Source organism: Papio anubis, chromosome 14 (genome assembly GCF_008728515.1).
Source record: "Papio anubis isolate 15944 chromosome 14, Panubis1.0, whole genome shotgun sequence".
Classification (NCBI taxonomy): Eukaryota; Metazoa; Chordata; class Mammalia; order Primates; family Cercopithecidae; genus Papio; species Papio anubis.
The window spans coordinates 90831817-90845451 of record NC_044989.1 but is presented as its reverse complement, the minus strand read 5'-3'; the positions used below and the strand labels follow the sequence as shown (position 1 = coordinate 90845451).

Here is a 13635-nt window from a genome sequence, read left to right as displayed (position 1 = left end):
AATATTGCAAGAATTACCAAAATGTTGACACAGAGACACAAAGGGAACACGTGTTGTTGGAAAAATGGCATTGATAAGCCTGCTTAAAATATCTGTGAAGTGCAATTAAAAGAAATGCCTGTACCTGTTATAGAGACAAGGATAATTTGATATCTGAACTGATACAGCAGCTGTTGACCCCATCTGGAGGGAATCTGGAATGTTGAGAAGCATTCCGATGTGATCGTGCTGTTTGTTCCGTTTACCAGGGGTCACTCCCGTTGATGGCGCTCCCCACCGGCCATACAGTGAGTGCTACCCCGTCCTGCTCGACGGCGTCATGGTTGGCTGGGTGGATAAGGAGCTTGCTCCAGGCATCGCAGATACTCTTCGTCATTTTAAGGTGGGCTTGAGGCTTTGTGAATTGTCCTATCCCTTGACCTTAGGTTTTCAGTTCCTTTCTAGTTTTGGGGTTAACCCCTGGGCGATCTAGAGTGATCAAGTGGTCAGGGGGTCAGAATGTCCAGAATGCCTGTGCATTCCCTCTGGTGACAGAGGCTTGCCTTATACTGGCCTCACTGGTTGGGGTCAGTGACAGATATTTGACCCATATACATTCTTTGGGAGTTTCACTGAGGCACCTCAGTCTGCTTATCTAACTAATTTTAACTTTTTTTCCCCTTCTTAATACTTGTGGCATACAAGGGACCTCAAAATACAGGTATTTCAGTAATATTCAAAATATGCAAGGTAGAAGTTAACTACCCCATTGCCTCCTAGGTTTTGAAAATATATTTTTAAAAAGTAGAATGACGTTCTTTGAATCATTTATCTTTGGGATTTCCTCCTAGTGAAGAGTATTTGTTGCTTTGATAATGGCCGTTGAAAGAATTATCCTTTGGCAGCAGGCTGAGTTTGTGGTTTATATTCTGTTCTGTGTGTTTATTTTTTAAAAATGTTTAAACGAAATTTTAGTTTTTGTTTAAGTGCTCTGTTGGACACTTGGGTTGTCTCTACCTTCTGGTCATTGCAAATAATGCTGCTGTGAACATGAGTGTACAAATATCTATTCAAGTCCTTGTGCTTTTCATTCTTTAATTCTTATATTCCTATAAGTGGAATTGTGGCTCATTTGATACAATTTTACGCTTAGAGCGAAGATGTTTAATCAGTACATGGGACCCCCCTGTATATACATTACCGAAATCCACCAGTTGCTATGCTTTGCCCCACATGCTTTGTCTTCTGTATGCTCTTTGTAATGTTTTTCTTTTGAACCATTTGAGAGCAGTATTGAGACAGGGTCCCGTTTTCCATAAAGATTTTAGCGTACTTTGGCCGGGCGCGGTGGCTCAAGCCTGTAATCCCAGCACTTTGGGAGGCTGAGATGGGCGGATCACGAGGTCAGGAGATCGAGACCAGCCTGGCTAACACGGTGAAACCCCGTCTCTACTAAAAAATACAAAAAACTAGCCGGGCGAGGTGGCGGGCGCCTGTAGTCCCAACTACTCGGGAGGCTGAGGCAGGAGAATGGCGTAAACCCGGGAGGCGGAGCTTGCAGTGAGCTGAGATCCGGCCACTGCACTCCAGCCTGGGCGACAGAGCGAGACTCCGTCTCAAAAAAAAAAAAAAAAAAAAAAAAGATTTTAGCGTACTTTTTCTAAGAACAAGGACTTTCTCTTCAATAACCACAGTACACTTATGAAAATCAGAGAAGGTCATGTGGGTGGGATCCATAGTTGGTACTCATATTCCACCAGTTGTCTCAGTAATGTTCTCTTTTTTTCTTTTCTTTTTTTTAAAGAGACGGGTCTCACTCTGTTGCCCAGGCTGGAGTGCAGTGGCACAGTCACAGCTCACTGCAGCTTTAATGTCCCAGGCTTAAATGATCCTCCCACTTCCACTTGCCAAGCAGCCTGACCACAGGACTGTACCACCGTGCCCGGCTTCCCTGGCAGCTCCCTGACCCAGTCCTTTGGGTTGTTATGGCTTTATTATGTAGGATGACTGATGGAATCATTGGCCATTGGTGATTAGCTTAACCTCCAGCCCCTATCCCCTTCCTGGAGTTGAGGGTGGGGCTGAAAGTCCCAGTCCTCTAACCCTGGCTTGGTCTTTCTGGTGAGCAGCCCCATCCTGAAGCCACCTAGATGCTGCCAACCACCAGTCTTCTATTTTTATTTTTTTAAGTCAGAATCTCGTGCCTCAGCCTCCCAAGTAGCTGAGACTACAGGTGTGTACCACCACACCCGGCTAATTTTTTTTATTTTTAGCAGTGGTGGGGTTTCACCATCTGGATCAGGCTGGTCTCCTAACCTTAAGTGATTTGCCCGCCTTGGCCTCCCGAAATGCTGGGAATCACAGCTCTCCTGTAATTTAGGTTTATGTTTTGCTTCTTCATGATGAGATTCAAGATATTTCAGGAAACACATGATGTTGGTTTGTCCTGTTACGACTCATGTTAACTGATCCCTTCAAAGTTGTGTTCTTTAGGTTAATTCACTGTACAGTGTCTGTTTTTCTCTATAATAAGTAACTTGTGGAGAGATAGTTGAAAGCTATGTGGAGCCCCCTTTCTTCATATTTTCACCCACTAGTTGATGAATTATTTGCTGAATTACTATTCCATTGATGGTTCTTTGCTGAGTTAATATTACTGTGATGGTTACCACATGGTGTTTTCCCCCACTAGCATTTTTTCTATGTTTATTAGTTGCTATTCTGTAAGGAGGGCTTTCTTTTCTATTAGTTGTTCGTTTATTTATGTTAGCATAGATTTATAGATGCTTGTTTAATTTTGTGAATATTCTGTTACTACTCATTTTGATGCTCAGAGAGTATATGAGATTTGATCTAGTGTACAGTTCAGTGATACTAAGTACATTCATGTTGTGCAGTCATCACCATCTTCAGAACTTTCTCATCATCAAAACTCTGTACGCATTAAACAATCATTCCTTTTTTTTTTTTTTTTTTTTTTTTTTTGTTGAGGCAGAGTCTCACTCTGTTGCCCAGGCTGGGCTGCAGTGGCGTGATCTTGGCTCACTGCAGCCTCCACCTCCCGGGTTCAAGCAATTCTCCTGCCTCAGCTTCAGCTGGGATTACAGGTGCACACACCACACCCGGGTAATTTTTGTATTTTTAGTAGAGACGGGGTTTCTCCACGTTGCCCCGGCTGGTCTCGAACCCCTGACCTCAAATGATCTGCCTACCTCATTCGTCTCAGATTTTATCTTTTTTATAATTTGTGCTTTCTTTTGGTTGACTTTATTCTTTTTTAGCTTTTGATTAAATAATTTATTTTCTTTCTTTATTTTTTTTTTTTTGGTTAGCATTGTGGAGGGTCGGAGGATGAGGACACTTAAGATCTCTCTTAGTAAATTTCAGGCATGCAATATAGTATTCTTAACTATAGTCACATGCTGTACTTGAGATCTGCAGAAACTTAATTCTCTTGCATAACTGAAGCTTTATACTCTTTGCCCAACATCTCCCAGTGTCCCCTTCCACCAAACATCCTCTCATTTAGCTGTGAATCCCCGAGTACTGACACCTGGGTTTTGTTTTGTTTTGTTTTTTTCTTTTCCAGGTTCCTGTAATTTAGATTTTTATTTCTCCTTTCACGCAGGAGTTTGTTGGCATTTTTTTGGTTTTGTTTTTGAGACAGGGTCTCACTCTGTCACCCAGGCTGGAGTGCAGTGGCATGATCATGACTCACTGTAGCCTCAACCTCCTGGGCTCAAGTGATTCTCCCACCTCAGCCTCCCAAGTAGCTGGGACTACAGGCACGCACCACCACGCTCAGCTAATTTTTTTATTTTTTGTAGAGACGGGATTTCACCATGTTGCCCAGGTTGGTCTTGACTTCTGGGCTCAAGTGATCCACTCACTTCGGCCTCCTAAAGTGCTGGGATTACAGGTATAAGCCACCATGCCCGGCCCACCCAAGAGTTTTTGGTTTTTTTTTTTTTTTTTTTTTTTTTTTTGGGGGTGACATGTGATTATGGCCTTTATCAGGAGCTTGGGTCTAGAGCCCTCATGACCTAATTTCCTCTTCCACCTCTTAACTCTTACCCAAATCTCAATTTTTTTTTTTTTTTTTTTTTTTTTTTTTTTTTTTGAGTTTTTGGTTTATTAAGTTTACAAATAAAACCAGTAATCTACTGTATTTTAGATCACAGAGGACAGAATTTCCTTTAGTGTATCTACACATGCATTCATGGTGTACTTTATCCTTAATCTCAGTAGTTAGAGATTTGCCTGCTAGCTGGGGTGAGCACCCAAGGAAGTAGGGCTTTTACCACGGCTGAGTGTGGATGAGGAGTATTCCATGGGGCATAAGACTGGCAGCGACAGCCATGGCCGTGGGACAGGTTTGTTAAACTCTGTTTTTGTTGAAAACAGGTGTTGAGAGAGAAAAGAATTCCTCCCTGGATGGAAGTGGTCCTCATACCCATGACAGGAAAACCAAGTCTGTACCCAGGATTGTTCCTTTTTACTACTCCTTGTAGACTGGTACGGCCTGTGCAGAACTTGGAATTGGGCAAAGAGGAGCTAATTGGAACTATGGAACAGGTAAATACATATGTGTGATGGATGAGTGTATGTGCTTGTTTGTATAGTATACAACTTTCAGAGACTTAACTCTTCCTTTTTAAAAGGGTTGTTAGTGTTACAGTAACAGTTGGACATTTGAAAGAAAGTCAGACTTTCCACCTCCTCCGTGACCAGCACAAAACAGTCCCCATGTCTGATCTCACTCCACAAGAACCTGAGAGGGTTGGTGGTCACATTACCTGCCTTCCATCCTGTCTGGCTCCCAGAGCTCCTTTGTACCTGACTCTGCCTCAGCTGGCGAAGTGAAAACATTCCATTAGATTCACACTCAGTCTTTGCCTACATATTTGCAGTTGCAAAGTTACAGGCTTTGTGCTACTTAACATTTTTTCTTCCTATTCCCCTTCACAATTGGTCTGGCATAGATTTAGAGTGGAATATGTAAAGTAAGTGGTATTTCTAAGTGGTCGCTTCCCTGTGCTTCCCAGTTGATCCCTTCAGCACTTATGATGCTGGGCGGGGAAGGTTTTCTCTTGAGTCTTTGAGTGCTGAACTCTGAGAAATGGTAAGAGTTAATGTGTGAGCAGTTGCAGTTATTTTGTGCCTTGGACATCTGCTCTTCCAGATCTTCATGAATGTCGCTATCTTTGAGGATGAGGTTTTTGCTGGAGTTACCACACACCAGGAGCTCTTTCCACACAGCCTGCTGAGTGTGATTGCCAACTTCATCCCTTTCTCTGATCACAACCAGAGTCCACGGAACATGTACCAGTGCCAGATGGGTAAGGAAGAGGGACGATGTTATAGTCACAATCAGGAAAGTAAACTTGATACTAGCATAGTCTTTTGTAGTCCTTATTTACATATGCTGACCATTTGTTCCAAAAATACGGCTTATGGCAAGTTTTTTTTTTTTTTTCTGTGCCACAAGCAACCAGTCCAGGATCACTCATTGTATTTAGTTGGCATGTCTATTTAGTCTCCTGTAATTTATGACAGATCTTTAACCATTCTTTGTCTTTGACATTGACATTTTTGAAGAAAAAGGTATAGAATGTCCATAGATTTGGGTGTGCCTGGGGTCTTATTACTTGATGTTTTGAAGAATACAAGCAATCATAGTCACCCGCGTATTTATCACTTCCAGTTCTCTTCATTCCTGCTGCAAGATTCAGGTTTTCATTGCTTACAGTTTTCCTTCAGCCTGATAATCTTCCTTTAGCATTTTTTTATATTGCAGGTTGCTGGCCACAAATTCTCTTGGTTTTCATTTATCTGAAAATGTCTTTATTTTGCTTCACTTGAAGGAATCTTTCACTGGGTATACAATTCTGAGTTGACAGTTATTTTTCTTCCAGCACTTAAAAGTTGTTGTTACACTGGCTTTTCTTAGTCTCTGTCATTTCTAGTTAGAAAGCAGCAGTCTTCCGAATATAGTGTTTCTTTTTTTTTTTTTTTTTCTTTTTTTTGAGACAGAGTGTTGCTCCATCACCTAGGCTGGAATTCAGTGGTATGATCTCGGCTCCCTGCAACCTCTGCCTTCTGGGTTGAAGTGATTCTCCTGCCTCAGCCTCCCAAGTAGCTGGGACTACAGGCACTCACCACCATACCCAGCTAATTTTTGTATTTTTAGTAGAGACGGGATTTCACCATGTTGGCCAGGCTGGTCTTGAACTGCTGACCTCAGGTGATCTGCCCACTTTGGCCTCCCAAAGTGCTGGATTACAGGCATAAGCCACCGCGCCCGGCCCCCAATTTTTTTTTTTTTTAATTAAATTGCTAAACTCTTCTGTCATTATTTTTAAAAACATTGCTCCTACCCTTTTCTCTCTTTCCTCCCCTTCTGAGATATCAGTTATTCATATATTTAAACCTTTTGATATTGTTCCATAAGACATTGAGTTTCTGTTCTCTTTTTTTCCTTATTTTCTTCAGATTGGATCATTTCTTTTTTTTTCCCCCCCCGAGATGGAGTGTCACTTTATTACCTAGGCTGGAGTGCAGTGGTGTGATCTCGGCTCATTGCAACCTCCGCCTCCCGTGTTCAATAAATTCTCCTGCCTCAGCCTCCCAAGTAGCTGGGATTACAGGCACACATCACCATGCCCAGCTAATTTTTGTGTTTTAGTAGAGATGGGGTTTCACCATGTTGGCCTGGCTGGTTTTGAACTCCTGACCTCAAGTGATCTGCCTGCCTCAGCCTCCCAAAAATGCTGGGGTTACAGGTGTGAGCCACTGTGCCTGGCCCAGATTGAATTATTTTTATTGACCTATTATCACAGTCACTTTTCATTCTGTCTTCTACTGAATTTTCGCCTACAGTCATATGCCCTTAACGACAGGGATACATTTGGAGAAGGGAGTCGTATGTGATTTTGTCGTAGTGTGAACATCATACAGTGAACTTACATAAACCTAGATGGCAGAGACTACTACACACCTAATATATGGTATAGCCTGCTGTTCCTAGGCTACAAACCTGGGTGGCATATAACTGTACTGGGTGCTGTCGACAGTTGTAAGATAATGGCAAGGATTTGTGTAGTTAAAGATAGAAAAGATACAGTAAAAATGTATATATGCCATATATATGCCATAGTATATATGCCATCCTACATTGACTAAAACATTGTTATGCAGTGTATGACTGTATTTTCAAGTCCACCACTTCCACTTGTTTCTTTTTTTTTTTTTTTTTTTCTTTTTTGAGACAGGGTATTGCTGTGTCACCCACCTGGAGTGCAGTGGCACGATCTTGGCTCACTGCAACCTCTGCCTCCCCGGTTCAAGCGATTCTCTTGCCTCCACCTTCTGAATAGCTGAGATTACAGGCATGTGCCACCATGCCCAGCTAATTTTTTGTATTTTTAGTAGAGACAGGGTTTTATCATGTTGTTCAGGCTGGTCTCAAACTCCTGACCTCAAGTGATCTGCCCGCCTCAGCCTCCCAAACTGCTGGGATTACGGGTGTGAGCCACTGCGCCTGGCCTGACTTGTTTCTTTTTTATAGTTTCTCTCTTCTCTAAGATTTCTTATCTTCATTCATTGTGGGCATGTTTTCCTTTATATTTTTAGCATAGTTTTATATGATGGGTGTTGTAAAGTCATTATCTGCAGATTCCAATGTCTGGGTCATCTCAGGATCAGTCTCCTTGAGTATAAGTCAAGTTTCACCATTTATTTGTATGCTCAGTAATACTGGATTGTATTATGAACATTGTGAGGAATATGTTTTAAACCCTGGATCCTGTTAGGGTCCTCTGAAGAGGATTGGTTTTGTTTGTTTTTAGTGTGGTGTTGAGCCTTCGATTACATTTTAATGTTTTTCATTTTATATCTTTCCTTCTTAATACACAGTCCATCACCTGGCTCAGTGCATGTCACCAAAAATTCTCCAGGGGAAGAGGATTGGTTTTTAGTGTTCACTGGTACTTAACTTGGTGAACATGGCAGTTGAAGTACATTCTTCAGCCTTAGGTGGGCTGCTTTGATCTGTCCCATGCATGCATAGTTCAGGAGTCCACCAAAGATTGGGACCCAATTTTACATGCTGAATTTAAGGGTCTCCCTTTGTTCTCTCATTTCTGAAACGTTCCCCTTTACCAATTGTTGTCATGCTCAGAACTCTATTTCTTAGTTCTTCAAGCCAGTAAGACTGTGCGTTTCTATCTAAGTTGTGGCTGCCACACTGGGCCAATTCACCCAGTGTGGTTCCTTTCATCCAAGTAAAAATTCTTCCTCAGCTTCTGATAGCTTTTGGTTACTCTCCAGTGCTATATGTGTAATTGGGGCCTTTTTTCTGCATCTTATACGTATGTGTTGAGGGTGGTCTTGTAAGAATAGCCCTTTGTTACTGGAAGCTCTAAGTTTATATTTTTTTTAAAAAAAATTTCACTTGTATGTATTTATATTTTAAAATGATTTTGTTCTGAAATGATTATACTGTGAGGTAGTACACAGAGGAATCTCACCCCATACTCTACTACCTAGAATTAAATACATCTTCCGCTGTAAGAAAGTAATCTAATTACATAATAATTACTGTCCCCTTTTCTCCCCCCAGTAGTGATATCCTGTAATTTGTGTGCTTCCTTTCTGTCCCCTTTTAAAGCTTTTATTATATCATACATGTATCCATAAACTGACATTTAATGTAAGATTTATGTGTTTGGGGCGTGTTGCAAATGCACATAAATCTTACATTAAATGTCAGTCTGCACTTTCTCCCACTCAGCGTGGTTTTCCTGGTCTGGTCACATTGATACATTTAGGTTTATTTCATTTTCACAGCTTATGTATTAGTCTAAAGTAAGCATAACTACTATGATTATTTATTCATTCTCCTCTGATGAATATTTAGTTGTTTCCAGTGTTGTGTATCACACCTATAATCAAGATGAAAGAAGCAGAAAATGCTAAGATGTTTTTCTCCGTGTAGGTAAGCAAACTATGGGCTTTCCACTTCTCACTTATCAAGACCGATCAGATAACAAACTGTATCGTCTTCAGACTCCTCAGAGTCCCTTGGTGAGACCCTCCATGTATGATTATTATGACATGGATAACTATCCAATTGGGACCAATGCCATTGTTGCCGTGATTTCTTACACTGGCTATGATATGGAAGATGCCATGGTGAGTTTTACCGGGAAATGTTGTTCCAATCTTTTTATCGTTTAACTCTTTTGTTTACTGTGAAATCAGTGAAGGAATATTTTTGTGTACCCAAGTACCTAGTATTTGGCACATGATGTTCTATGAAATGATTAGTTCTTGGTCTAAGTTGAAATTGGGCAAGCCTTGAGGAGTATCCACTAAATATTCAGATACACATATATCTTGCATATTTGAGTGCATATTATGAGTAAATTTTGAAGAGTTTGGTTTTGGATATATCTACCTTTTATATTTAAATATGATTAGATTTTAAGCTATTTCTGTGTGCCTGGGTTTTTGTTTTTCTTGGTGTTTTTTGTTTTTTTTGTGTTTTTTTGAGCCAGAGTCTTGCTCTATTGTCCAGGCTGGAGTGCAGTGGCACGATCTTGGCTCACTACAACCTCTGCCTTCTGGGTTCAAGCAATTCTCCTGCCTCAGCCTCTCGAGTAGCTGGGACTATAGACACCCGCCACTACGCCTGGCTGATTTTTTATTTTTAGTAGAGATGGAGTTTCACCATGTTGGCTAGGCTGGTCTCTAACTCCTGACCTCAAGTGATCCGCCTGCCTTGGCCTCCCAAAGTGCTGGAATTACAGGCATGAGCCACTGTGCCCGGCCATGTCTGGGTTTTTGTAGTTAGTATCAGTGATTTGGAAAATGTGAGGAGAGTTAAAATGTGATGCCAGTTATCCTAAACCAAGTATTATAGTCTCACCTAGTTTTATTTTGAAAATCCTCACTTGGCCTCAATCTTTTAAATTAACGATTCTTTTACTTCACAGATTGTGAATAAGGCCTCTTGGGAACGAGGCTTTGCCCATGGAAGTGTCTACAAGTCTGAGTTCATAGACCTCTCTGAAAAAATTAAACAAGGAGATAGTAGCCTGGTGTTTGGAATCAAACCTGGTGACCCACGGGTTTTGCAGAAGTTAGATGACGATGGATTGCCGTTTATAGGAGCAAAACTGCAGTATGGAGATCCATATTACAGCTACCTAAACCTCAACACTGGGGAAAGTTTTGTGATGTACTATAAGTAAGTTTGGGTATCCAAGCTGGTTTTTGTTTGTTTGTTTTTTGAGATGGGGTCTCAGTGTGTTAGCCAGGCTGGAGTGCAGTGGAGTGATCTCACTCCCTACAACCTCCACCTCCTGGCTCAAGCAATCCTCTCACCTCAGCCTTCAAGTAGCTGGGACTACAGGCACGTACCACCATGCCCAGCTAATTTTTTGTATTTTTAGTAGAGATGGTTTCACCATGTTGCCCAGGAGGGTCTTGAACTCCTGGGCTCAAGTGATCCACCTGCTTCAGCCTCCCAAAGTGCTAGGATTACAGGTGTGAGCCACTGTGCCTGGTCTATTTGTGCTTTTTTAAAAAACTGTATTATCCAAACTTTGTCGTCTTTATCATATACAATGTTAACAATGTTTCCTAGCCAAAATGTTGAGCTCATACCTCTTATTAGAAATGTCTTATTTTAGCTCATTTTACAATATAATTTATTTCAGTAGGCCTTCATAATAATTTTTCAGTTGCCTTTGTTGCTAGTTTTCTTTCAGATGAACATAATTCTGTAGTGAATATCACCAATAGCTCTATTCATACCATCTCTGTTTGTATTGGAGAATAAAGGTAAGAATGAGTTTTGCAGGCCAGGCACAGTAGTTCACACCTGCAACCCAACAATTTGGGAGACCAAAATGGGAGGCTCCCTTAAGCCCAGGAGTGCAAGGTCAGTCTGGGCATTGTAGTGGGACCCTATCTTTACAAAAATTTTAAACATTAGCCAAGCCTAGTGGCATGTACCTGTAGTCCCAACTACTGAGGAGGCTAAGGTGGGAGGATTGCTTGAACCTGGAAAGTCAAGGCTGCAGTGAGCTGTAATCACACCACCCCTCTCCAGCCTGGGCAACAAAGTGAGACCCTGTCTCATCAAAAAAAAAAAAAAAAAATATGTGTTTTACAAATATCCTATATGAAGCACTAATTATATCAATGAAACTTACCTCTGTAAGTTTAAACAAATAGCTTGACCTTATACGGTTTACTTTTTCCTAGGAGTAAAGAAAATTGTGTTGTGGATAACATCAAAGTGTGCAGTAATGACACTGGGAGTGGAAAATTCAAGTGTGTTTGCATCACTATGAGAGTGCCTCGGAACCCAACTATCGGAGATAAATTTGCCAGTCGTCATGGGCAGAAGGGCATTTTGAGCAGATTGTGGCCGGCTGAGGACATGCCTTTTACTGAGAGTGGGATGGTCCCAGACATTCTGTTCAATCCCCATGGTTTTCCATCTCGCATGACCATCGGGATGTTAATTGAGAGTATGGCCGGGAAGTCTGCAGCTTTGCATGGTCTCTGCCATGATGCTACACCCTTCATCTTTTCAGAGGAGAACTCGGCCTTAGAATACTTTGGTGAGATGTTAAAGGCTGCTGGCTACAATTTCTATGGCACCGAGAGGTTATATAGTGGCATCAGCGGGCTAGAACTGGAAGCAGACATCTTCATAGGAGTGGTTTATTATCAGCGCTTACGCCATATGGTCTCAGACAAATTTCAAGTAAGGACAACTGGGGCCCGAGACAGAGTCACCAACCAGCCTATCGGGGGAAGAAATGTCCAGGGTGGAATCCGTTTTGGGGAGATGGAACGGGATGCGCTTTTAGCTCACGGTACATCTTTTCTCCTTCATGACCGCCTCTTCAACTGCTCGGATCGGTCAGTAGCCCATGTGTGTGTGAAGTGTGGCAGTTTACTCTCTCCACTGTTGGAGAAGCCACCCCCTTCTTGGTCTGCCATGCGCAACAGAAAATACAACTGTACTCTGTGTAATCGCAGTGACACTATCGATACTGTTTCTGTGCCTTATGTTTTTCGGTATTTTGTAGCTGAACTGGCAGCTATGAACATCAAAGTGAAACTGGATGTTGTTTAACTTGATGTTGACCTTTTGGATTAGGAGGCCTATCAGATTAAAGCAAAATGTAATTTTAGTTCAACGGAGATATTATTACCAGGTTACTCTTGAGATTTTTCAAGGGTGTTAGAACTCTCAACCAAGATCTGAAAACCAAGAATGCAAGGTTTGAATCTCGCTGGTAGATTTAACTGTCGACAATGATTTTCTGTATATTTGTTCAAAAATCTCATGTCTTCTCAAAATATGAAATACTGATAAATGGAAGAACATACAGTGACAAGTCTCCTTTCCAACCCCAGGTTCCCTACACCCTGCTTTCAGCAGGCAGTGACTGTCACACACCTGTTAATCCATCTTGAGCAGGACAGTGCTATACAAATAGAATGTAAGCTGTAATATAATGTAATTTTATATTTTCTTATAGCCACATTGAAGTAAAAACAAACAGTTACAGTGTTTTTTGCCAGCTTTATAGAAGTACAGTTGTTACATATGTAATGAATACAATTTGATGGGTTAGACTATATGTACACACCTTTGATACCATCACCACAATCAGGGTAATAAACATATCTGTCATCTCCACAAGTTTCCTCCTGCCCCTTTGTTTTTTGCTTTTTGGTTGCTGTTGAGTTTTTGTTTTGTTTTCTGTGGTAAGAACACGTAACTCAAGACCTACCCTCTTAACAAATCTTTAAGTGTTCAATACAGTATTGTTTATTATAGGCACCATGTTGTACAACAGATCTTTAGACCTTACTTGTCTTGCATAACTGAAGCTTTATACCTGTTGAACAACTCTCCATTTCCCTGGCCCCTAGCAACCACCCTTCTACCCTGTTTCTACGAGTTTGACTATTATAGTTATCTCATATAGTGGTATCATGCAATATTTGTCCTGTGACTGGCTTATTTCACTTAGGATAATGAAATAAGATTCATCCATTTTGGAAGCCAGGCATGGTGCTGTGCATCTGTAGTCCCTGCTATTTGAAAGGCTGGGGTGGGAGGATCATTTAAGTGCAGGAGTTCAAGGCCGGCCTGGGTAATGTAGGAAGACCGTGTCTTAAAGACCCTGACCTCAAGTGATCCACCCACCTCGGCCTCCCAAAATGCTGGGGTTACAGGTGTGAGCCACTGCGCGTGGCCTCCAGTCAGTATTTTATATTTAGTCTACACTTCTATACTTGGCTTTTTTCTGCATTTATATTGACCTGCTTTCATAGCAGTGTGTAGAGTGCCGCTTATGTTTTCTTTCCTGTGTACAGTATTTTATTGTACAGATATACCATCCCCTGTGTATTTGAGGTGTTCCATTCTTTGGCTATTATAACTTTTTTCTGCAAATACTCTACCTATTTATCTTTGGCCATTATAAACTGTTGATAATAGATCATCTTGTATATACTTGTGCAATTATAGGATATTTTTTGATGATGAAAACTTTCCTAAGGTAATTCTTTCCTGAGTTTGGTTTAGATGGTCTGTCACTAATTATAAAATAAGGCAGATAGGAA

General features: G+C 41.3%; 1 protein-coding gene across 1 annotated transcript in view; it reads left to right on the top strand.

The window, feature by feature from the left end:
* Positions 1-12703, top strand: part of POLR1B (RNA polymerase I subunit B) — a 34304-nt gene extending 21601 nt beyond the window's left edge. Inside the window, exons 10-15 of the mRNA XM_003909133.4 lie at positions 249-382; positions 4384-4554; positions 5162-5318; positions 8975-9171; positions 9975-10228; positions 11251-12703. Coding sequence (XP_003909182.2) covers positions 249-382; positions 4384-4554; positions 5162-5318; positions 8975-9171; positions 9975-10228; positions 11251-12133 — 1796 coding nt within the window. The 3' untranslated portion in view covers positions 12134-12703. The remainder of the gene's footprint in view (positions 1-248; positions 383-4383; positions 4555-5161; positions 5319-8974; positions 9172-9974; positions 10229-11250) is intronic.
* The last annotated feature ends 932 nt before the right edge of the window (positions 12704-13635 follow it).